The sequence below is a fragment of the Phyllopteryx taeniolatus genome, chromosome 6 (assembly GCF_024500385.1).
Source record: "Phyllopteryx taeniolatus isolate TA_2022b chromosome 6, UOR_Ptae_1.2, whole genome shotgun sequence".
Lineage (NCBI taxonomy): Eukaryota > Metazoa > Chordata > Actinopteri > Syngnathiformes > Syngnathidae > Phyllopteryx > Phyllopteryx taeniolatus.
In genome coordinates this window covers 5,666,860-5,693,265 of record NC_084507.1, presented here as the reverse complement: position 1 = coordinate 5,693,265, position 26,406 = coordinate 5,666,860, and the positions used below count along the sequence as shown (strand labels likewise).

At 40.3% G+C, this 26,406-nt stretch overlaps 2 protein-coding genes across 10 annotated transcripts in view; one reads left to right on the top strand and one right to left on the bottom strand.

Moving 5' to 3' along the window:
- The window catches only part of bckdhb (branched chain keto acid dehydrogenase E1 subunit beta), an 84,178-nt gene that overhangs the window by 45,239 nt on the left and 12,533 nt on the right, over positions 1-26,406 (top strand). For 4 of the 9 annotated variants that reach the window (XR_009788846.1, XR_009788847.1, XR_009788845.1 and 1 more), the window contains exons 9-10: positions 6,965-7,051; positions 19,106-19,257. Coding sequence is in view for 6 of the 9 variants with exons in the window: in XM_061775686.1 (XP_061631670.1) it covers positions 6,965-7,051; positions 19,106-19,246 (228 nt within the window). In the remaining 3 variants the exon portion in view is untranslated. Of the gene's footprint in view, positions 1-6,964; positions 7,052-7,498; positions 9,969-10,418; positions 10,584-10,612; positions 11,700-19,105; positions 19,258-21,524; positions 24,966-26,406 lie in introns of those variants that run through there. The other 5 variants (XM_061775687.1, XM_061775689.1, XM_061775692.1 and 2 more) reach the window with 5 other exon arrangements.
- LOC133479141 (proline-rich protein 2-like) lies at positions 10,217-13,534 on the bottom strand. The gene is made up of 2 exons (XM_061775693.1): positions 12,773-13,534; positions 10,217-10,804 (listed from the first exon to the last, which is right to left on the bottom strand). Exons 1-2 carry the CDS (start codon positions 13,190-13,192, stop codon positions 10,724-10,726), a joined length of 501 nt encoding a protein of 166 aa, XP_061631677.1. The 5' UTR covers positions 13,193-13,534; the 3' UTR covers positions 10,217-10,723.

Here is a 26,406-nt window from a genome sequence, read left to right as displayed (position 1 = left end):
GTGTGTGTATAAAATAAAATCCTATACAGTTTTATGTTTGTATATTCATAATTAAGTATATCATGTATTACAACCCCAATTCCAATGAAGTTGGGACGTTGTGTTAAACATAAAAACAGAATACAATGATTTGCAAATCATGTTCGACCTATATTTAATTGAATACAAAGACAAGATATTTAATGTTCAAATTGATAAACGTTATTGTTTTTAGCAAATAATCATTAACTTTGAATTTTATGGCTGCACCACATTCCAAAAAAGCTGGGACAGGGTCATGTTTACCACTGTGTTACATCACCTTTTCTTTTAACAACATTCAATAAACGTTTGGGAACTGAGGACACTAATTGTTGAAGCTTTGTAGGTGGAATTCTTTCCCATTCTTGCTTGATGTACAGCTTCAGCTGTTCAACAGTCCGGGGTATCCGTTGTCGTATTTTACGGTTCATAATGCGCCACACATTTTCAATGGGAGACAGGTCTGGACTGCAGGCAGGCCAGTCGAGTACCCGTACTCTTTTACCACGAAGCCACGCTGTTATAACACGTGCAGAATATGGTTTGGCATTGTCTTGCTGAAATAAGCAGGGGCATCCATGAAAAAGACGTTGCTTGGATGGCAACATATGTTTCTCCAAAACCTGTATGTAACTTTCAGCATCAATGGTGCCTTCACAGATGTGTAAGTTACCCATGCCATTGGCACTAACACAGCCCCATACCATCACAGATGCTGGCTTTTGAACTTTGCGCCTATAACAGTCCGAATGGTTCTTTTCCTCTTTGGCCCGGAGGACACGACGTCCACAATATCCAAAAACAATTTGAAATGTGGACTCGTCGGACCACAGAAGACTTTTGCACTTTGCATCAGTCCATCTTAGATGAGCTCGGGCCCAAAGAAGCCAGCGGCGTTGCTGGGTGTTGGCTTTTGCTTTGCATAGTAGAGTTTCAAGTTGCACTTACGGATGTAGCGCCAAACTGACATTGGTTTTCTGTGTGTTCCTGAGCCCATGTGATGATATCCTTTCCACATTGATGTTGGTTTTTGGATGCAGTGCCGCCTGAGGGATCGAAGGTCACGGGCATTCAATGTTGGTTTTTGGCCTTGCCGCTTACATGCAGTGATTTCTCCAGATTCTCTGAACCTTTTGATGATAATATGGACCGGAGATGATGAAATCCCTAAATTCCTTGCAATTGTACATTGAGGAACATTGTCCATTCTTTTTTAATGTCTAAACACCTGTGAGAACCATACCGCGCAAAGGAGGCCCCTCAAGATGGGCAGCCCCCGAGGCCCAGCCCACACTGCACGGAGCCCCATCAAAGCCCCACCGAATCCATTCCCCAGTCAACCGGGCGAGCGAAACAAACGAAATACGTCCATGCCAACACCGAGACAGCCAACAAGGCAAACGGCTGGCCGCACCCCGCACCAACGGTCTTCAGCGCCCACTCCAGTCCACAAACCAATGCAAGCGCCAACGACAGAAAAAACAACACACCAACGAGCCAAATTAAAGGAAAATTGGTAAAGGGGGTTGTTCACCATTATTAAGCACCTGACAGTTTTGTCTTGATGATGATGAAAATCGTGAAATGGATGGCCCAATGTCCTGCGAAAAGAATGAAAGCATTTTAAGCAAATGTAAGGAAGTACTGTTAAAAACAATTTGTGACTCTGGTTGGTTTGGCAGTTTCAGCCAGACAAATACATTGTATTAAGAGAACAGCTTTTAAAAGTCCACTGAGAAGCAAGCTGGTAATTGAAGCTGCTGGAATTTGGCAACTCTTGCATCCTCAAATGAGATAGGCAGAAACTATCCATGGATTTACAAGTCAATGAGGTACTCCTGTCTTATCATGTAACTTTGTTCTAGAAGCTCATAGGATTGTTAATTATTGTATTGAAAATCACATGGGCTAGATAGAGAAATGAACAAAAACACCATATACCTAATACAGTAAATGCCTGCTGAGTGGTCAAGTTGATGCGGGTTTCACATGGTAAATTCATTGTCATTTGATAAAATACCAAACCCCCACTTCCAATGAAGTTGGGATGTTGTGTAAAACAAATAAAATTAGAGTACAATGATTTGCAAATCATTTTCAACCTATATTTAATTGAATACACTGCAAAGACTAACTTATTATTAATTTAATATTTAATTTAATTTAACTAATGTTCAAACTGATAAACTTTTTTTGTTGTTTTTGTATTCCCCCATTTTGAATTTGATGCCTGCAACACGTTCCAAAAAAGTTGGGACGGGTATGTTTACCAGTGTTGCATCACCTTTCCTTCAAACGACACTCAATAAGCAAACACAAATTGTTGCTGTGTTGATGGAATTCTTTATCGATGTACAACTTAAGTTGCTCAACAGTCTGGGGTCTCTGTTGTCATATTTTATGCTTCATAATCCCCCACACCTTTACAGTTGGGAACAGGTCTGGACTGCTGGCAGCCCAATCTAGTACTCACACTCTTTTACTACAAAGCCAGGCTGTTGTAACGCGTGCAGAATGTGGCTTGGCATTGTCATACTGAAACAAGCAGGGACGTCCCTGAAAAAGATTTGTCTTGGATGGCAGCATATGTTGCTCCAAAACATACTGTATATGTACCCGTCCAGCCATCCATTTTCCATACCGCTTATCCTCACTATGGTCGCGGCCGTTCTGGAGCCTATCCCAGCTCACTCTGGGTGAGAGGCGGGGTACACCCTGAACTGGTCGCCAACCAATTCCAGGGCACATATAAACAAACAACCAGGTCCTCAGAACTATGATGCGGATGTGCTAACCACTCGTCCGCCGTGCCCCCCATATATGTACTATTCAGCATTAATGGTGCCTTCACAGATGTGCAAGTTACCCATGCCAGGGGCACTAACACACCCTCATACCATCACAGATGCTGGCTTTTGATGATAACAATCCAGATGGTCCTTTTCCACTTTGGCCCAGTGGACACGACGTCCATGATTTTCAAAAACAATTTGAAATGTGGACACGTCAGACCACAGCACACTTTTCCACCAGCGAATGCAAATAACAAGGCCACGAGGTCCCATAATTGAAATGTTTGTACATAGCCAGTGTAAACACGGTAGTGGGTGGGATTCACCAGGGGGGAAAAATGCTTTATGATATGACTCTATTCCAGAATTGGTAATTTAGCTGTTAAAATTTAAGTTATATCAGACTGCTCCCTAAGGTCAGGGGTGGAGGTCTGCTCTCTTTCCAGTTCAAACGTGAAGCAATGTTAAATGGAACAGCTTGAAAGAGGACACTCTTTTCCTAAATTGCAGCGAACAGACGTAACGTTAGTCTGGATCAGTGAGGAGATTATAGTATAGTATTTTTTTTATTCTGTGACAGATAACGGGTAGAGCAGAGGCCATCCTTAGGCAGTAATGGCAGGTTATAGAAAACCCAAATGCCTTTCCTTGGAAGGCTGAGACCTCTAATGTCCACAGTTGTCCCTTTGGTGCTCTGACCCAGCCTAAATAACCCCTGAAGTTCATACAGTTCTATCATATCCACTTTACACACAATGTGATACAGAAACACACACGCAAGGGTAGCAAGCTACTGAATGAGGTATGCACTGTATCATCCACCCTTACTTGGTAACATCAGTTTATTGCCTCACTCATGCCATTCCATGTAGTTCTCACGTTCCCATTTGCACAAACACAAACATCATACAGACTTATGCACAAAAGTCACACACAGACCACACACGAAACAGTGATGACTTTCTTGTGGTATGCAGATAGTTGTTTGCATTTTGAAAAAATCCTCCTCTGTCCATCCTCCCAGTAATTATTATACGGTATGGTTGAGTTGATCTGCAGACCGCTTTAATGGAGCATTACTTAATGAGCGCCTTAATAATTAAGTGTCAGAGTAATTGGTTGCCTTCATGTAAACATTTAAAGGTGAATTGGTTTTAAGCAACTATACGTTAACAGTGTCCTGCGATGCCTGTTAATATTCTCATTCATCCACATAATTTCATTGTGAAATGATGGACTTCTCAATCTTGTCTTAGTAGAAGTTTCACCTCTCATTCGAGCAGGCTTCATGTGTTGTTTCCATGAACTGTTTAAGCCTGCTCGGATTAGAGGCAAAACGTCTTTTAAAACAACCACAACAGTCCACTTGCGATCGATTCAAAGCCCTGAGCGTGTTCTGCCGATGATAATGATATTTGCATTATTGAGTGTAGTATTGTGCTAATGTTAGAAATAATCCATGAATATAAATTAATGAATATCAGGAGAGAAATAATTTTTCACTCCCTGAATATTTGATATTGATGCATGTTAAGTCAAATATCATTACCATTGGTAAAAATCCCATGGTGTTATTTTTTCAAATTGGTTTGTCGCTACATTTTTTTGACGACTTAAAGTATTCAATTTATACTATTAGATTGAGTTCTAATTATAGCAGTTCATAGATAATTTTACACTTGAAACTATGTGAGTCCCAGCATACATATGTCTGGAAACAATGAGTCCCAGCCCTAGATCAATGAGTCCCAGCAACTGATCATCACTGAATACAGATACAGTAATTCTACGCTTTCACAGTTCACGGTCAGGGTTCTTGTTTCGCTGTTCTGTTATATTTCAGAGTTTTATAACAGTTAGTCTATTTTTTACACTGTTAGTACAATATTTTTGTGTTATCCATTGCTCTCTCTCTCTCAATACGTATAGTTTTTTAATTGTAATGTTTTAGGATATGTTTTCTCAAAAACTAACACGACAAATGGTATTAATGTTGATGTTTTTTTATGCCACTGATGTAGTGATATTAGAACATAATATTGCAAGTATATCAGAAACCAGATGGTGTTCATGTGTCTGCTATAAAATCGCAGGGATTTTTTTTTCTTCCTCTAATGGCTGGGCGTACAGTTGGACTCTCTCTCTCTTTCTCGCTCTCTCTTTTTTTCTTTTTTTAGCAGCACCATTCAGAAATTAGGGCGCCTGTGGGACCAAATTAGTCACACTGTAGAGCTCTGTCTTGTCAAAAAAATTTAAATGCCGAATTACCAGCACCACGCAGGAATACTAATCCATAGCATTGCATACTCGGACGCAGATTGATCTTCCTTTATGCGTCCCTACTCGTTTTTGTGTGTCTCAAACGCGGGACGCACATCAAACGGGAACCCTCCATTTTAATTAATTATTGCCGACTACCTTTTAGTGCATTGGATTAAAATCTACATTCAAAGAGCAGAGGTACTTAGGCAAATGTGTTAACAGTGGGGATTTATATTGCTCATGGATTAGTGCACCTGTAAAGATAAAATTTAAATATAATGTACAAATTAGCATGTCCACATGGATTCTACCTTTTAAGTGCAAAAGTATGCAAAGTAATGTTGAGGTTTGTAAGGGTCTGATTTACAATCAGACATACAGTGGGACAAAAAAGTATTTAATCAGCCACCAATTGTGAAAGTTCTCCCACTTAAAAAGATGAGAGAGGCCTGTAATTTTCATCATAGGTATAGCTATGAGAGACAAAATGAGAAGAAAAAAAATCCAGAAAATCACAGTCTTTTTTTAAAATAATTTATTAGCAAATTATGGTGGAAAATGTTATTTGGTATTGTATTAATGGCACCTGTTTGAACTCATCAGTATAAAAGACACCTGTCCACAACATCAAACAGTCACACTCCAAACTATGGCCAAGACCAAAGAGCTGTCAAAGGACACCAGAAACAAAACTGTAGACCTGCACTAGGCTGTGAAGACTAAATCTGCAATAGGTAAGCAGCTTGGTGTGAAGAAATCAACTGTAGGAGCAATTATTAGAAAATGGAAGACATACAAGACCACTGATAATCTCCCTCAATCTGGGGCTCCATGTAAAATCTCACCCCATGGGGTCAAAATGATCACATCATGTGAGCAAAAATCCCAAAACCACACGGGGGGACCGAGTGAATGACCTGCAGAGAACTGGGACCAAAGTAACAAAGGCTACCATCAGTAACACATTACGCCACCAGGGACTCAAATCCTGCAGTGCCAGACGTGTCCCCCTGCTTAAGCCAGTACATGTCCAGGCCCATCTGAAGTTTGCTCGAGAGCATTTGGATGATCCTGAAGAGGATTGGGAGAATGTCATATGGTCAGATGAAACCAAAATAGAACTTTTGGCGACAAGGATGACTGATCCGTGTAAAGGAAAGAATGAATGAGGCCATGTATTGTGAGATTTTGAGTGAAACCCTCCTTCCATCAGCAAAGGCATTGAAGATGATGCTGGGTCTTTCAGCATGACAATGATCCCAAACACACTGCCCGGGCAACGAAGGAGTGGCTTTGTAAGAAGCATTTCTAGCCAGTCTCCAGATCTCAACTCCATTGAAAATCTTTGGAGGGAGTTGAAAGTCTGTGTTGCCCAACAACAGCCCCAAAACATCACTGCTCTAGAGGATATCTGCATGGAGGAATGGGCCAAAATACCAGCAACAGTGTGTGAAAACCGTGTGAAGATTTACAGAAAACGTGTGACCTCTGTCATTGACTATAAAGGGTATATAACAAAGTATTGAGATGAACTTTTGTTATTGACCAAATACTTATTTTCCACCATAATTTGCTAATAAATTCTTTAAAAATCAGACACCTACATACCTATGATGAAAATTACAGGCCTCTCTCATCTTTTTAAGCGGGAGAACTTTCACAATTGGTGGCTGACTAAATACTGTTTTGCCCCACTGTAGCCGTGTAATGTGACTATTAACTGAAACACAAAAATAATGTAAACCGTTCAGTTTCTTTCTGCACGCTGTGTACACTTTTGTTTTGAAAATGTTTATTTAACTTATTTAACCCTTTTATCTAAATTGTGTCTTTTAAGACTCTTGCTGTGTAGAGATTCTAGAGTTTTTTTGTTTTTCTTTGTATTGCAGTCAGTGGTGAAAACTGGACGCTTGCTCATTAGTCATGAGGCCCCAATCACTGGAGGGTTCGCTGCTGAAATCAGCTCTACAATACAAGTGAGTTTTTTTCTATTTTGAGAGCATTTTTTAATATTATATCATAGTATTAGATTTTTTTTGTTTGAGACTCCCACATGTAGGAGAGATCATCTTCATAGGATTATGTCCTTGCTGCAAAAGTTTTCACAATAAAAACCCTAATTTGTATTAAAGCTAAATAGCCCTTCACTGAGTGTCCCAGAGCAGTACAGTCCTTGTGCAACTACCCCTCGGAAGGCCTCACATCTTAATGTTTACTAGAAGGTTTTTTTTATTATCTCTCTTTTGTGTAAGTGCAACTCAAGAATTCTACTCTCATGAATAATATGTTTTGCTTCCTGCTAATCAAGACATGTATTCAGGGTCATTTATAGGGAGATAAGAAAACATTGACAAAAACTAAAGGACGGTTAACTGCAGAAAGACATCCATCCATCCATTTTCTGAGCCGCTTCTCCTCACTAGGGTCGCGGGCATGCTGGAGGCCATCCCAGCTATCATCGGGCAGGAGGCGGGGGTTGCCAGCCAATCGCAGGGCACATACAAACAAACAACCATTTGCACTCACATTCACACCTACGGGCAATTTAGAGTCGTCATTTAACCTACCATGCATGTTTTTGGGATGTGGGAGGAAACCAGAGTACCCAGAGAAAACCCACGCAGGCACGGGCATAACATACAAACTCCACACAGGTGAGGCCGGGGATTGAATCCCGGTCCTCAGAACTGTGAGGCAGACGCTCTAACCAGTCGTTCACCGTGCCGCCTGCAGAAAGACGGTGGCTTCATATTGCTTTCAGGCTTGGACAATGCAATCCAGCTCAGTGGATTGAGAAGTAATATGGAAGTGTGACGAAATGTAGTGTTCCTTTGACCATCCTAATTACATAATTTTTTTTTACTGAGAGATCTTTGTTAACACTGTGTTGGCTATTATTGTTTTAGTCATGAGACTAAACTGTTAGGAGCCTACCACTCCTCTCTCAATGACAGTTCTTTGTTTCAGATGTGATTCTTAAGAAGTTACTATAGGAGTAGATCCCTTACATTTTATGTTAGAAAAGGTTTCCTTCTTAATGTTCTTGAACTCTGTTCAGTCATTGTCAGTCAAATTCCCTCCCCTTCCCCTATCACTGAAGGCTTGGAGAGCAATGTATCCATGTTTTCACATTGTGAACTGGTGATGTAAATTGTTTTTGAAATCACTAAATATATTAAATCTGCAACTCCCACACAGCCCCAGGCAGTTTGGAAATAATTCTGTTGATTTTCTATTTTGTTTTGTTTTTAAAGACGGTGAAGCATGACTTATATGGGTCTGTTGCATTCAATTATTATTATTAGGATGCTCTTCAAAGAATTTTTTCTGTGCTGCTAGAATCCTGCAACAAAGTTCTGATACACACAAAAAAACTTGCTTGAAGCTGTTTTGATATTATATAATCCCTTATTAATCCCAGTGTTACAGTAGTAAAGAAGATCAAGGTAAAGGACAACCACACAATCGTAATTCTGTGGGTTTTTTTGCCAAAGTATACACATAAAAATGGTCTAATGTTATTCTGCATCTTCTATGCATTTGTGAAATCAAAGGTAAATGGGTGAAAACCTTATTCTGACTAATTTAGGTTTCAATTTAAGAAGTTGTTTCGCAAATGTGGAGGTTACATTCCAAGCATCTCACCTTGTCTCGTCAATACAAAATGCAAAAGGGAACTCTTCTTGGATGTTCTTTCATTTGTGAAACAGCAGCTGAAAGGTCATGTGGAACGTTTACCGGGAATGATTCTAGATAATAAGAAGTGGCTCAAAGTATACTATGGTTGGTAATTACTGTATATTAAACTTGCCAACCTTTGGCAACTCTATGATTCTCTCTTTAACGGAAGACCCTTCCCCGTGCTATAGTTTAGGGATGCTTTTTAAATGTTGTGTGGAATTGGGATTAACTAGAATCTTGGCCAAGATTACTTGGCAGGGATAAAGTATTTCCTCACAGACACGATTCAAAGTCTGTGATAGGTTGCAGTTCCTAAACTGGCTCAGTGTCCTGATACTTTCATCAGTGGTATGTTACTCTGTAAATACTCCTTGAAATTAGAGCATGGATTGCTCATAATTTGTGAAAGGAGCCTCTTCACAGCAGTACAGTAACATTTAAAGTACCAACAACTCCACTTGTGATGTTTTATTTTTAATGGGTAATGTCACATTTATTGCAGCCTAATATCTCAGAAGTGGCTTATTGGTATTGAGTGAAATGTTTTCATTTTTCACTTTAATTACTTTTACAAGTAACAGTCTACAATGCCGTGCGTATCCCTCTGAGGATACGCACATTAAAGCAGAAATATTGTTTAAAATCTCTCAAGGGAAAAAAAAGCTCCCTTGGAAGCTGTGACTATTTACTGTAAACTATATTTTAAGTAAAGTTTGTAAAATGTTTTTTTCTTACTGCTGCTGCTCCAAAAACGTAGTTCAACAGTGCACTGACTTTGAAGTATGGAGGTGGTGTTTTGAATGTACAGAGTGCCCAAATTCTGAATTTAATGATGACTTGTATTTTAGATCAGTTCGTGGTAATTGTTAAAAATTTCTAATCATCCACTATCAACCAGCAATAAAAGACGCAAATATTTGTCACCCATCTAGAATTGTCTACATTACAAGAATTAATAATATAAGTGAAAAGAGAATTTACACTTTATGTACCTTATACCTTTTATAAAGTAGTGAAGCTTTACTCCTACTAAAAATATAAGGCAGAAAATGTCATCATGGCACAGCAAGCGTTAACATGGATGGGGCCTGAATGGTGCCTGAGGTCAATGGTGACGATTTTGTTTTCAACAAAATGAGTGGAGTCTTGAATGAAAGAATGATGAGAGATGGCTGATAATGTTGCTACTGTGCACCAGACGAATGTAAAGGTACACATTGTAGGGGGGGGGGGGGGGGGGGGGAGTGTCCAGACACGGCTGTGTCATGAATTAATCAATGAGGAGTTGGACTACACCTCTTACTTTCGCTGTAGTCTACAGTGGGTACGGAAAGTATTCAGACCCCCTTAAATTTTTCACTCTTTGTTATATTGCAGCCATTTGCTAAAATCATTTAAGTTCATTTTTTCCCTCATTAATGTGCACACAGCACCACATATTGACGGAGAAAAAAACGGAATTGTTGAAATATTTGCAAATTTATTGAAAAAGAAAAACTGAAATATCACACATCCATAAGTATTGAGACCCTTTGCTCAGTATTTAGTAGAAGCACTCTTTTGAGCTAATACAGCCATGAGTCTTTGGGAATGATGCAATGTTGCCTTGTAGTTTGATTGCTTAAACATTGGATAGTGCTTGTTTTTGGCTTTGGGTTTCAGCTGTGAAAACTGCATTTGCTGTTACGCAAACATGAAGACCAGAGAGCTGTCTATGGAAGAAAAGCAAACCATTTTGCAGCTGAGAAGAGAGGGAAAATCAATCAGAACTATTGCACAAACATTGGACATAGCCGATACAACAATTTGGAAAGTCCATCCATCCATCCATTTTCTGAGCCGCTTCTCCTCACTAGGGTCACGGGGGTGCTGGAGCCTATCCCAGCTGTCATCGGGCAGGAGGCGGGGTACACCCTGAACTGGTTACCAGCCAATCGCAATTTGGAAAGTCCTGAAAAGGAAAGAAACTACTGGTGTACTGAGCAGCAGACATCGAACAGGTCGGCCAGGGGTATCAACAGCAGTTGATGAGCGAAACATTGTGAGAGCTGTGAAGAAACACCCAAAGACACCAGTCAATGACATCACTCCCAACCTCCATTTTCTCTGGGGCTTTTAAATTGCCTGGTATTATTTCCACTCATGGTGTTTTCCATTATATCTGCATGTAACTTGACCCTACAGCATTTTGTCCAATTTGCCAGGCTGTTCTTGTACGTGGTTTAGAAGTGTTTCCCGAAGTTTATTGAGCCAAGGCTCATATTTTACATTGCCAAAAAATCTCACCGCACACCACCAAACAAAAATGCCGCTAAAAAGGATTACCGTACAACAGGCTAATTATGTATCTTTTGCCATCTAGTGGAAGAGCCCCTTATTCGTGTACCTGTCACTCTATATATAAATTGCTGGCATAGCTAGTTGAACAAAGATAAATTACTTGTGAATAAATAATTTTCAAACAGATTAAGTAAAATTGGATCATTTCCCACAGCACATTTGATCTCTCACGGCACACTAATGTGCCACGGCACACTGGTCTGATCAATGGTTTCTATTCATGGAACACTGGTCCAAATGGTGTTAACCAAGGATGACGGCTTTTTTTTGTCTGCCATTGTTACACATTAGGCATGTATGACTGAGAGGCAACATCGGCCCAATGCGTCAAGCATTGTGCCCCATCGTAAAAGTAATTGCCCTCCTCCTTCAAAGGATAATGTTTATACAAGAATGTAAACTTTTTACTGACTCAGAAATTGCACTAAAGTACTTCTAGTTTGGTTGGTTGTATAATCATTCCTTTCAGCTGTTATACTCAAACGGTTCCCTGTTTACCCATTTGTTTCCTTTTGTGATAGTGTAATTTTTATTTTTGCAATTTTTGTTGTTCGTGTGAAAGGTGCCGTTTCTAAATTTAAATAAATGTGGTATTAAATCGGACATACTTATTTTGTATTTGAATGTATTGTTTGGCCAAACTCCTTGCATTTTTGCTTTAATGAGACCAAAAGTATCATTGTAAGACAGTTCTTAAGCTTCCTGTACAATAGCAAGGCAGCTGGACATCCTTACTCTTCCTCTTTGTTGACAATTTCGCGTGTGGAATTTGGCAGACAGTGAATAGTTCTTCAAAAATTAAGTGTGCTTGTTTCAATCTGTCTATTTACAATCCCAGTTGACGTTTACAGTAAAACTAATACAAAATAAATATAATTACCCATTGTATATTTAAGACATCGCTTCGGCTTGCAAATGTCCATTTACTTCATGCTAACGAGACTAGACATTTTATGCTGATCGGCTTTAATGTCGTAATTTGCCGGTCCGATCAATGACGTCATTGATCGGATCCGCAAACGACATTTACGTCGCCGCGTGCACAGTATATTTGAATCCAAAAGCTAGTTTATTTTAGCCTTGTCACGTGTCTTTTGACGTACTGTAAATATCTGACGGCCAAATAAAGTTATTTCAAAAAAACAAAAACAAAAAAGTGTCTGTGGTGTGGAACAGACAACACGTCAGAGACAGGCAACACGTAATGCCCGGATCAGACTACAAGACAAATTTGCTCTTTCACGATTGCACTGTCAGACAACTGCAATACAATCTTGTATTCCGATACCACCGCATCCTGTTTTTTTACGATCATTGGGCTTTATCTTGTCAACTCAAATGCGACCGGATACACTCGTTACCGTGGCGACGACAACAAGAGTGGAGCGAGCTGACTGTGTTGGGGAAAAACGTGTGTTGGTGGTCACCGGTGCTCAGGACAGGAGAGAACGTTCGTTTAAGGCTTGCTTGAGGTATGTTCACGTACTTTTAATACGATACGGCTCACAAGCAGGCAATAAAATGTTATGTAGCCTAGCAAGCTAGCGGTAGCACGAACGGTTGGACGTAAACATGCCGCCCGTCTGTCGAATCATCTAACATCAAACGACTGTGCTGTGCCAATGACTGGCAGTCCCCGACTAGCAGTAACAGAGGAGGAGGTGGGTCTCACTTACTTGCATGGCGGTGCTCCTGAGACTGGGCCCCCCGGGCTGGATGACTGCTTGGTGTTGGGGCTGACCTCTCATGGCCCGCGGCTGATCCTTGGTTCCCCCCCCCCCCCTTATCGTTCCCATGTCAGGTGCCCCTATCTGCCCTCCTTTCCAACAATCAAGGGACACTTTCCCGCCCTCGTGCTGGGCGGGGACTGGCTGCATTGCGGGATCTGCGTGTTGGGGGGGCGTCTTGCTCTCCTGTAGGTGGAGGGGGGGTGGGGTGGCGTGGCGTGGCGTGTGAAGCGGTGGGTGGGGTGGGGAGGTTGCCTGGGGGGGTGGCATTGCGTCCCTGCAGTCCCCACTGGGTGGCCATTGACCTGGGCGGACCACCCTGGGTCCCTCGGTGGGAGACGTGTCCCGTCCGCCGGGCTGCTCTCGCATGGACCCCTGGGCCTGATCCCGCCCCTCGATTGATTGGCTGGGGTCCTCAGCCGCCGCGGTGTGGCCACAGCAATTGCAGGACACTTCTGTCAGTCTTTGTGCATGTAAAACGGTACCAATTCACTTGCATATATCCGCAGACACACACCCCTAGGACTCTTTCACTGGGTGTGGGGGTCACGCACTTACTGCGACAAATAACTCATGAATATGCAAATCGCTTGTGTATCCCCTCGCTTATACTCTCGTCCTGTAGACTTTTATAATTCACATAATTAATGCGACCACACTTCAGTTCTATAGTCGGATTTACAACCCTTGTCCTGCATGCTTCTTCTCCTGTCCTTTTCCTGTTCTATCTTGTCCTGTCCTTCCCTCACAGGGTGTAGCACTACAGCCCCATACAACTCATATTTAATGTTTCATTGTTGTAGATAATGTAATGATTTACTTCTCTCATCCTGTTTACAATTAGTGCTTTGTCTTTTGTTTTTGTTTCTCTCTCCCTTCTAGAAACTTTGTTCTGCTTGACTGATCAAGTCTGATTCTCAATAAAGCTCAATTATAATACCACAGCGGAAGCTTTAAAACTCCACTGTGACACAGTAAAACTGTTACGGCATGAAAGGGATAAAGATTTTCCATTCTGCTTGACCTAACAGCCGAACAAAAAAAAAGAAAAGTCCGTTTTGAACAGTATTTGATTAAAATAAAACACATATTCATCAAACTTGCAAGACATAATGGCATGATCAAGTATCGGTACTCTGTATCAGCGAGTACGCAAATGTAAGTACTCTGCGTCCCTGCTAATCCTAATACGTTTTCACGGCACTGTATGTTGTCCGAAAACATTTTGGTCTCCCCGAATGAGTTCTCCTGTCCCATACAAAGGGGGTTTTCAATGGTTATTAAGATTGTCACTTTTCAAGAGTATGACATTCACATCATTTGCTTCAGGCCAAGTGTATCCATGTGTACTCCGGCTCACTTTCCATTGGTTAAAATAGCCAGAAACAGGCTGCGGGTGCTGTACTTAAAAATTACAGTTTTAAAATATAAGCTAATAGAAAGTGTTGCTTAAAAGCTGTGAGTATTAGAGTATTAAAATAAAATGTAGGTAAAAGAGAGGGTAAGCAGTTGAAGCATGTACTTGTGGTAGCGACACTTTATGCAAATTAGTCTATCTTTCATTGTAGCTGGTATTTTGAACGAGCATTGTCACCTGTACTCCTGCAAGAGTGGGTCTTGATGTGGTTCCAAACAGTGCATATGTGCGGTAACACAACAATATTAGTGATAGTTTTGGCAGCTAACTGGATGGGGCAAAGTGTTATGCTCTCACCATGTTCCAAAATCAATTATATTGATGTCATGTAACTGTACGTGGGATGTAAGCAAACTGTTGAATTAAGGGTTATGTGCATTTCTATCTGCTAAATTGTCCAGATAATTATTATTTATATTTCAAACCACGTGCTTTGTTGTGATACATTTTAGGTATGCTTTTAATGTTTGCTGCTTGAACCCAAACGGGGGACAGTACATTGTTTACAAACTTATCAACAGGTTCGTGCAGAAAAAACAAAACAACCGGTTTGAAAACTATTTCACTATCCCTAACATAGTCTTATAGTTTTAGCACTAAATACAATATTCTTAAAGCAAAGAGAAAAAAAACTTGGAAAATAGAGTTCCAGTTTTACTCGTATATTTTGGTTACTGTCTGGATCTACCACAGTCTGTTGGAAAGAATCTGTGTTCCAGTCAAAGGCTAAGGGCAAAGAAAGTGATGAAGAGGAGGGTGTGTTCAACTCATTGTCCCCATTCATTGCACATTAATTAAACTTAATTTCATATAATACAACAAATAGCAATTAATTAGCTTTTTAAGTCTGTGTTCAGACATAGTACCACAGTCATAACAGAAGTGGGACAGCACCTTTGTGTAAGGAAATGCCATAATGCAGGAACAGGGCTGTGAAGTTTAGATCTAAGCAATTGTCCCTTGATGACATGCAGTGCTGAACATACAGTGGGTACGGAAAGTATTCAAATCCCCTTAAATTGTTCACTATTGCAGCCATTTGCTAAAATCATTTGAGTTCATTATGTTCGTCATTAATGTACACACAGCACCCCATATTGACAGAAAAAAACAGAATTGTTGAAATTGATTTATGAAAAAAAGAAAAACTGAAATATCACACAGCCATAAGTATTCAGACCCTTTCCTGTGACACTCATATATTTAACTCGGGTGCTGTCCATTTCTTCTGATCATCCTTGAGATGGTTCTACACCTAAGGGTTATATTATTAATTTCAAAATTTGCATTATGCCAGATTGGGGAGAGCATACTGGGAGCTAATTGAGATCCTGTAGATTCTAAACGTTTCCACCAAGCCGTTAAGGTGGATGTAATTATTGGGTTCTTGAAGCATTTATGGCGTTTAAGACTTAAGATGTTATTGCAGTCTATTTGTTCCAATTCTAGCCAAGAATGATACTCCTCATTGTGGTGCAACCATTTGATGAGGTATTGTAATTGGTTAGCTAAATAATAGTGTTTAAAGTTGGGAGCATTTAGGCCTCCCTCATGTTAACTTCTCTGAAGAGTGGCTAGACTAATTCTATTTTTCTTATTTTTTGAATACAAATTTAGTACAGCAGAATCTAATGTTTGAAACCATTTAAATGTGGTCTTAAATGGAATCATTGAGAATAAATAATTAATATGAGGTAAGGTTTTCATTTTTATTGTGGCTATTCTTCCCAGTAGTGATATAGATATAGTTATTCCAGCGTCTTAAGTCAGCTGAGAGTTTTTCCAGAAGTGGTGTGTAATTTAGATTGGTTAACTCTGTAAATTTTGGTGAAATTTTAATACCTAAATACTTAATGTTTCCTATAGGAATGGGGTAAACTGGGATTTGCTCTGCAGGAGTCCATGAGGTTGCTATTATTGGGAGTATTGTTGCGTTTGTCCAGTTGATAGAGTAATCTGATATTTGTGAAAATGTTTTAATGAGATTGAAGACTGCCTGAAGAGAAGACTTGGGTTCCTGTAAATAAAGAAGAATATCATCAGCATACAGATTGATTTTGTGTTCTGTCACTAGCGAACAGATACCTTTAATATTAGCATTCTGACGTATAGCGGCAGCAAGAGGTTTGATGAATATTGCAAATAGCATTGGTGAGAGTGGACATCCTTGTCTGGTTCCTCTTTGTAGATTAAAACTTTGTGATGTTATCCTATTTGTGGTGACTGTCGCTTTCGGCAAGTTGTATAATGTTGCTATCCAATGTATAAATGAGTGTCCAAAGCTTAATTTGCAAAGCACTGGAAACAGGAAAGCTTGATGATTGCATTTAGATTTTTACGCTGTGACATGCTTATTAAATTTAACAGACGTCTGACATAATTTGTGGAACTTCTACCTTTAATGAAGCCTGTCTGGTCATAGTGGATTATCGACGGGAGTACCTTTTGAAGTCTCGCTGCGAGGGCTTTCGAGATAATCTTGATATTTACATTAATCAGTGATAAGGGCCGATAATTAACTGGGAGAGTGGGGTCTTTACCTGACTTTAGTAATAATTTAATTGAAGCTGTGTTCATATGGCTACTTATTTTACCTTTATCGTTTATCTCCTTGACTGTTCTGAAAAATAGAGGCGCTAGTATTGGCCAGAAATGTTTAATGAATTCAACGGGGATTCCGTCCGGCCAGGCGCTTGTCCCGATTGCATAAATTCCAGTCTAAGAGTTTGTAGTTCCGATTATGTTGACATCATGTTTGATCGAAGCGCAATATTATCTAATCTTAGTTCTTGCACTTGTTGTTGTGTGAATTCCAAGCTCTTTCTGAGTTTGGCGAGCTCTTGACGAATCAAGTCAAGTGTAATTGAAAATGTCTTGTCGATTGAGAGGAGGACACTAGTCTGTGTCTCTGTCGAATCAAGTAAATCCTCGGTTGAAGTGGAAGAATCCGCTTTTTTTCTCTTCAGCGGCAGCTCAACGCGCGGGCTGGTACCCTCCATGACAGACGAGCTGGCGTTGACATAGCTGTGTGAATCTCAAGTGGCTCTCTGCGAGTTACCGCGGCTAGCGAAGCTGGCGAAGGAAAAGAGAAAAGAACGACGCGACCATCTGCCTGTTTTTCGTCTTCTGAACTCACGCAATCTCTCACGTTGTCACACCATGCTCTCCCTCTCCATCTCCCTCCCTCCTCCATAATCCTTAAACAGATGACCCTTCCCAGAGCTGTCCGTCCGGCCAAACAGAGCAATCAGGAGAGAAGAGCCTTGGTGACAGAGGTAAAGAAGAACCCAAAGATCACTGTGGCTGCGCTCCAGAGATGCAATCTGGAGATGGGAGAAAGTTCTAGAAAGTCAACCATCACTGCAGCCCTCCACCAGTCATGGCTTTATGGCATAGTGGCCCGACAGAAGCCTCTCCTAAGTGCAAGACATGAAAAGCCCGCGTGGAGTTTGCTAAAAAACAAGTGCAAGGATATCCTGGACGAAAACCTTCTCCAGGGTACTCAGGACCTCAGACTGGGGCGAAGGTTCACCTTCCAACAAGACAATGACCCTAAGCACACAGCTAAAATAACGGAGTGGCTTCAGAACAACTCCGTGACTGTTCTTGAATGGCCAAGCCAGAGCCTTGACTTAAACCCAGTTGAGCATCTCTGGAGAGACCTGAAAAATGGCTGTCCACTAACATTCACCATCCAACCTGACAGAACTGGAGAGGATCTGCAAAGAGGAATGGCAGAGAATCTCCAAATCCAAGTGTGAAAAACTTGTTGCATCATTCCCAAAAGGACTCATGGCTGTATTAGCTCAAAAGGATGCTTCTACTAAATACTGAGCAAAGGGTCTGAATACTTTTGGCTGTGTGATATTTCAGTTTATCTTTTTTAATAAATCTGCAAAAAATTTCAACAATTCCGTTTTTTTTTCTGTCAATATGGGGTGCTGTGTGTACATTAATGAGGGGAAAAATTAACAAATGATTTTAGCAAATGGCTGCAATGTAACAAAGAGTGAAAAATTTAAGGGGGTCTGAATACTTTTCGTACCCACTGTATTTAGTACCAGCAAGTAGAGCCATTTTAACCAAAATGATATTTCTAATGCAAAAATATAATTACTATTAACCATGAGTTTTGTAATCTGTTTTTACAAAAAATAGAAGTACATTATGATTTTTTTGATTCAGTTTGTAATCTGGTTTTTACAAAAAAAAGTATATTATGATTTTTTTTTTTTAATTCAGATGTCAAGTTATAGTTTTTTAAAAATATTTTTTGTATAAAACCAATCCAATAGTTGATTAATGTTACGCTTGATTGATTTCAGACTTGTCAAAGAATTCACAGCAGGTAATAATACTGGCTGATCAGTAAATATTTGATTATACTGTATTACAGTATATTATAGCCAGAGGCTGAGATGTACTGTGTTTGTTTGCAGAATAGCATTTGGCTACAGTGTGAGGCAGTTAAACTTCCTGTTCCTTCCCTAATATGTTCCATGTGGGAGTGTGGGTGTCCACTGTAGGAGCTCATGCTTTTCCTGCTCGCAAAACAACTTGAATCAGATACATTTGAAGAGCTTGCTAGGAAGAGTGGGCAAACATTGGCAAATGAAGATGTGCCATGCTAATAGAGGACAGAGAACAGGTTGTAAAGATATCCTAGCAAAAGGAAGAGCATTCGTAGAGAAGTTCCAATTAAAATGAAAATAACCCATTAATACCTCTTCATCTAAGCCTATAATCACTGAAAGAGCACGCTTCATTTTGTAATGTCGGTTTGTTATTTCGTTACATGCATAATTTTATGCTCTATTTTTCTGGTATTTGTACTTATCTGTTTCTTTTCAATTTTCTGTTTTTAGGAAGAGTGTTTCCTTAATTTGGAGGCTCCCATTAGTAGAGTGTGTGGTTATGACACCCCCTTCCCTCATATTTTTGAACCATTCTACATCCCAGATAAGTGGAAGTGTTTTGAAGGAATCAAGAAGATGATCAACTACTAAACTGGAATATGGTAAGCAAGACCTCATAGATATCTTTGAACACGATTTATGAAGTGGAAGAATCCAATTTTGATGCATTTATTCTTTATTAAGGTTAGTCAATGTGCAGCTTGTAATTTGTGTCGTTAATGAGAGGTGAAAAGGAGCTTTAAAAATAATCTTATTGCCATCACACAAAATATCTCGACAGCTCTGTAATTATTTGTGTTTTCCTCTTAGATCATCTCTTCATCGTATGACATCACTCATAGCCCTTTGCAAACTGAAATTAGAATTTTGCGTTTTCACAGACCCCACCAGAGACCTTAAAAGCAGTCATACAAGTGTTTTTTAAGCCACCATCTCAAATTTGAGCTAACATGCACATGGTCAGCACCCTAACAGTAGATATAAGCTTGAGTAATGCCACGAAAATTCAAAAATTCGGTTTGACGCTTTAAAAAAAAAATAATAATAATCCTGACGTGCAAGTAAAGTTAGAGGTTTTGGTGATTTACAGTCTTGCTCACCATTACTGGCACCCATGAAGTTTAACTAGTAAATGTGGAAGAAAGTGAAACAAGTCTATAAAGAACTTCTTTGATACAAAAGAGCAAATGATAAATATTTTATGGACAGATGAAACAAAAATAGAGCTTTTTGGCGATGCAGACAAACAGTATGTTTTCAGACAGCGCAATGAAGCCTTGAAGGAAAATAACACCTTGCCAACAGTCAAGCATGGTGGAGGATCCATAATGCTGTTGGGCTGCCTGCAGCATCTGGTACTGGATGTCTTGACTATATCACAAGTATCATGAAATCAGAAAAAGATTTTAGAGCAAAATGTCTTACCTAGTGTAAGAAAACTTGGTTTGAAGCGAAGCTCATGGGTCCTCTAGCAAGACAAAGATCCAAAGCACACAGGAATGGCTGAAAGGAGAGAAAAAAGATTAAAAATAAAAAAATTGTTTTAAAATGATCAGCATTGAGTCCTGATCTCAATCCAATTGAAAATCTTTAGGGGGAGGGGGGCTGAAAACTTCCATTGGGGAAAAGAACCCTGCAAAGCTTGAACAAACTGCAAAGGAAGAGTGGGAGAAAATACCACCTGAGAAGTGCAAAAAAGCTTATAGTTGGATACAAGAAATGTTTGGAGGCTGTCATCGCTGCCAAAGGGTTTGCAACCAAATTACTAATATTGTGGCAATATTGCTGCAAAGGCTGCTTTCTGTTTTTTCTTTGAAATTACAATATATATATTTACAGTCACCTCCAAAAGTATTGGAACAGAAAGGTCAATTCCTTTGCTTTTGTTGTATAACTGAAGACATTTGGGTTTCAGCTCAAAAGATCAATATGAGACAGACGTTCTGAATTCCAGCTTTTATTTCATGGTATTTACATCTAGCTGTGTTAAACAACTGAGGACAGAGCACCTTTTTGTTTGAAGCCACCCACTTTTCAAGTGAGCAAAAGTATTGGAACAGAAATTATTAACTTAGTGTTGTTTGAAGTTAATATTTGGTGGCATAAGCCTTACTTGCAAAAACTGCATCAAGGCTGCGACCCATTGACTTCACCAGATTGTCTTCATTTGAAATGCTTTTCCAGGCCTTTACTGCAGCCTCTTTCAGTTCTTGTTTGTTTCTGGGGGGTTCTCCCTTCAGTCTCCACTTCAGGAGGTAAAATGCATGCTCTATTGGGTTAAGGTCTGGTGATTGACTTGCTTAGTCTGAGACCTTCCACTTTTTCCCCCTGTTGTGGTCCTTTGTTGTGTTGGCAGTGTGTTTTGGCTCTTTGTCTTGTTGCATGATGAAGCTTTCCCGATTAGTTTGGATGCATTTTTCAGTAAATTGCCAGAGAAAATGGTTTTGTAGAAGAATTCATTCTGCTGCTACCATCATAAGTTACATCATCAATACAGACTAGTGAGCCAGTTCCAGAAGCAGCAAGCCCAAGCCATGAAATTACCTCCACCGTGCTTCACAGATGAGCTTCTGTGTTTTGGATCATAAGCAGATCCTTTCTTTCTCCATACTTTGGCATTTCCATCACATTGGTAGAGGTTAATCTTTGTCTCATAAGTCCATAAAACCTTGTTCCAAAAATTTTGTGGCGCTTCTCTGTACTACTTTGCAAAATCCAATCTAGCCTTCCAATTCTTTTTGCTGATGAGTGGTTTGCATCTTGTGGTATGGCCTCTATATTTCTTCTCTCAAAGTCTTTTTCGAACAGTGGATGCCATGTAGGTTGGCAGTGATGTCACTTACTGTTGTCTTTGGGTGTTTCTTCACAGCTCTCACAATGTTTCTGTCATCAACTGCTGTTGATACCCTTGGCCGACCTGTTCGATGTCTGCTGCTCAGTACACCAGTAGTTTCTTTCTTTTTCAGGACATTCCAATTGTATTTGCCCAGTGTTTGTGCAATAGCTCTGATCGATTTTACCTCTTCTCTCAGCTTCAAAATGGTTTGCTTTTCTCCCTTAGACAGCGCTCGGGTCTTCATGTTTGCTTAACAGCAAATGCATTTTTCACAGGTGAAACCCAAGGCTAAAAGCAAGCACTAGCTAATGTTTAAGCAATCAATCTAAAAGGCAACACCTGAGCAAGTACAAACAACCATCAGTCACATGTTCCAATACTTTTGCTCACTTGAAAAGTGGGTGGCTTCATGAAATACCATGAAATAAAAGCTGCAATTCTGAACTTTTGTCTCATATTCATCTTTTGATCTGAAACCCAAATGTCTTCAGTATACAACAAAAACAAAGGAATTGACCTTGCCCTTCCAATACTTTTGGAGGGGACTCTATATAAGTTGAAAAAAAAAATTCTTTGTTAAATAACTTTGGACCTCCAATTAAAAGATCATGATGATATTTTTGGTACATTTTCATAATTTCTGAAGATATTATGCATCTTATGTAAAAAATTAAGGGGTGGCAATAATGGTGTGCAGGACTTTATGTAAGGTGGACCAAGATGAATACAACCCCAATTCCAATGAAGTTGGGACGCTGTGTTAAACCTAAATAAAAACAGAATACAATGATTTGCAAATCATGTTCAACCTATATTTAATTGACTACACTACAAAGACAAGATATTTAATGTTCAAACTGATAAACTTTATTGTTTTTAGCAAATAATCATTAATTTTGAATTTTATGGCTGCAACACGTTCCAAAAAAGCTGGGACAGGTGGGAAAAAAAGACTGAGAAAGTTGAGGAATGCTCATCAAACACCTGTTTGGAACATCCCACAGGTGAACAGGCTAATTGGGAACAAGTGGGTGCCATGATTGGGTATAAAAGGAGCTTCCCTGAATTGATCAGTCATTCACAAGCAAAGATGGGGTGAGGTTCACCTCTTTGTGAACAAGTGCGTGAGAAAAAAGTCGAACAGTTTAAGGACAATGTTCCTCAACATACAATTGCAAGGAATTTAGCTATTTCATCATCTACGGTCCATAATATCATCAAAAGGTTCAGAGAATCTGGAGAAATCATTGCATGTAAGCGGCAAGGCCGAAAACCAACATTGAATGCCAGTGACCTTCGATCCCTCAGGCGGCACTGCATTAAAACGCGACATCACCACAAGGATATCACCACATGGGCTCAGGAACACTTTAGAAAACCAATGTCAGTAAATGCAGTTCGGCGCTACATCCGTAAGTGCAACTTGAAACTCTACTAAGCAAAGCAAAAGCCATTTATCAACAACACCCAGAAACGTCGCCAGCTTCTCTGGGCCCGAGCTCATCAAAGATGGACTGATGCAAATTGTAAAAGTGTTCTGTGGTCTGACGAGTCCACATTTCAAACTGTTTTTGGAAATTGTGGACGTCGTGTCCTCCGGGCCAAAGAGGAAAAAAAACATCCGGACTGTTACACGCACATTAGGGTGGTCTAAATTTTGCAAGAAGACATCTTGATGATCCCCAAGACATCTGGGAAAATACTCTGGTCTGATGAGACAAAGGTTTTTGGATGGTGTTTGTTCCATTACATCTGGCGTAAAAGTAACACTGCTTTTCAGAAAAAGAACATCATACCAACAGTAAAATATGTAATACCTCATCAGGCTCCTCTCAATGTGGAGGAGCAGCAGCTCTACTCTGAACCCCTCCCGGATGACTCTATGGGAGGGCCCGGACACCCTGTGGAGGAAACTCATTTCGGCCGCTTGTATCCGAAATCTTGTTCTTTCGGTCACGACCCACAGCTTGTGACCATAGGTGAGGGTAGGAACGTAGATCGACCGGTAAATTCAAAGTTACACCTTTCGGCTTAGCTCCTTCACCTCAACAGACTGATACAAAGTCCGGATCACTGCAGACGCTGCACCAATCTGCCTGTCGCTCTCCCGTTCCATTCTTCCCTCACTCTGAACCAGACCCTAAGATACTTGAACTCCTCCACTTGGTGCAGGATATAACCCCCGACCTGGAGAGGGCAAGCCACCCTTTTCTGACTGAGGACAATGGTCTCAGATTTGGAGGTGCTGATTTTCAACCCAGCCACTTCACCCTCAGCTGCAAACCACTCCAGTGAGAGTTGGAGATCACGGCTTGATGAAGCCAACAGAACCACATCATCTGCAAAAAGCAGAGATGCAATACTGAGGCCACCAAATCGGACCCCCTCTACGCCTCGGCTGCGCCTAGAAATTCTGTCCATAAAATTAATGAACAGAATTCCGTAACAAAGGACAGCCTTGGCGGAGTCCAACCCTCACCGTAAAGTCCGGCTTACTGCCAGTAATGCGGACCAAACTCTGACACTGGTAGTGCAGGGACCGAACAGCCTGTATCAGGGGGTTCGGTACCCCATACTTCCGAAGCACCCCCCACAGGACTCCCCACAGTCCACAAAACACATGTAGACTGGTTGGGCGAACTCCCATGCACCCTTGAGGACCACACTGCTCCATCTGAATCTGAGATTCACTCTCACTGTCATTGCCCACGTGAGCAATGAAGTCCCCCAGCATAAGGATGGAGTCCCCAGCAAGAATGCTGGGGACTGGCCAGGCCCCGTGGGTGCAGGGCAGGCCACCAGGCACTCGCCGTCAAGCCCTACCTCCAGGTCTGGCTCCAGAGGGAGGCCCCGGTGACCCACGTCCGGGCAAGGGAAACCAACATATTATTCATCATAAGGGTCTTTTGGTCTTAAGATGCTTTGTCTGAACCCTCACCTAGGACCTGTTTGCCATGGGTGACCCTACCAAGGGCGTGAAGCCCCAGACAACTTGGCTCCTAGGGTCATTGGGACACACAAACCCCTTCACCACGATAAGGTGACTGGTCCAGGAGGGGTACCAAAAAATAAATAAATCCTGAAGGAGAATGTCCGGCCATCTGTTCGTGACCTCAAGCTGTTCTGCAGCAGGGCAATGATAAAAAACATACCAGCAAGTCCACCTCTGAATGGCTGAAGAAAAACAACATGAAGACTTTGGAGTGGCCTCGTCAAAGTCCTGACCTGAATCCTATTGAGATGGTGTGACATGACTTTAAAAAGGCGGTTTATGTTCCAATGTGGCTGAAGAACAACAATTTTGCCAAAATTCTTCCACAGCATTGTCAAAGATTCATTGCAAGTTATTGATTGCTGCTAAGGGTGGCCCAACCAGTTACTAGGTTTAGGCGGCAATCAATTTTTCACACAGGACCATGTAAGTTTGGATTTTCTTTCTCCCTTAATAATAAAAACATTCATTTAAAAACTGCATTTTGTGTTTACTTGTTGTCTTTGACCAATCTTTATATTTGTTTGATAATGGGAAACATTTCAGTGTGAGAAACATGCAAAAAAATAAGAAATCAGGAAGGGGCAAACAATTTCTTCACACCACTGTATGAACTGTAATTTCTCGTGTATAATTCGCATTTTTTTCCCCCAAAAAATTGTCAAAAGTCAATAGTGCGCATTATACATAGGTATAGGGGCCAATGGAAAAAAAACTTTCACATTTTATAAATGAATGGCCCCATCTAGTGGTTATGAAAAAGCTATACACTTTCATTTTAATATGCCACCGCCACCTAGTGGTTATAAAAAGGTGTAGCCTACACTTTCATTCCAATATGACAGGGGTAAGTATCACTGCACATATGTACAGTTATGCTCATTAAGTTTACATACGCAGGCAGAATTTGTAAAATATATTGTTGTTGTTTTTTTTTTTAAATATGACTGATGACTGAACAACAACCATCATTAATTTCTTTATGGTTATGTTTTGTTTAATGATAATGCTTTTCTGAAATGCTTGACTGTTTAATTTGAACCCCATTAAAATACAATTAAATATGTTTCGCCAGGTCCTTCATGTTTTCTTTAAAGAATTGTACCCATCTTACAATTTCTGCCTGTATAATCAAACACAACTGTCTGTTTTCTAATTTACGAAATAAAAGTAGGGCTGTGAATTTCAAAATAAGAGCAAGTAAATTAAAAATGATTACGTCTTCAAATAAAGTTGCTTAACTTCAGAACAATTCTTTGAAAAAAAAACACCTAACAAAATACAGATAATACTTCATGTTTTGATCATATGGGTAGATGCAAAATCCTGCATTGTAAAAATGCACTATACATAGGTAGAAGGTTTTTCCAGAATTTTGAGGTTAACTTTGGGGGTGCGCATAATACATGGGTGCGCATTATACATGAGAAATTACAGTAGTTGTTTTAAATACACAACATGGAATTCTCTTGACAGTAACCTTCAACTGAGAGTGGCAGTAAACAGCTTGAAGCCTCTTTTTTGAAGAATATTTACAAATGTTAACTGCCAAATTGCTGCTTGTGAAGTGAGTTGACACTCGTATCTCAGGGCACAACGGTATTTGGATCCTCACCTAAACTTAGAGAATGCTTGTGCCACCGCTCTACAATTTATCATAAACATTGGTTTTGTTTGTTTCATATGAAGGGCTTCCCTTTAAAGGTCCCGTATTTTGGCTATGTATACCTCCATAGAGTGACTCTCTAACATGGACTTGATATAAAAATTGCAATTTAATTAAAAAAAAAAAAAAAAACATTGTTTTTGTCATACGAGTGTCTAGAAAAGGCCCCTCTGACAGCTACTTCTGTTTGACCCAGTTTTGTAGCCGCTTTGTCCGTATTTGGCGAAGACCCCGTTTCCTCTGATTGGTTGCCTCCG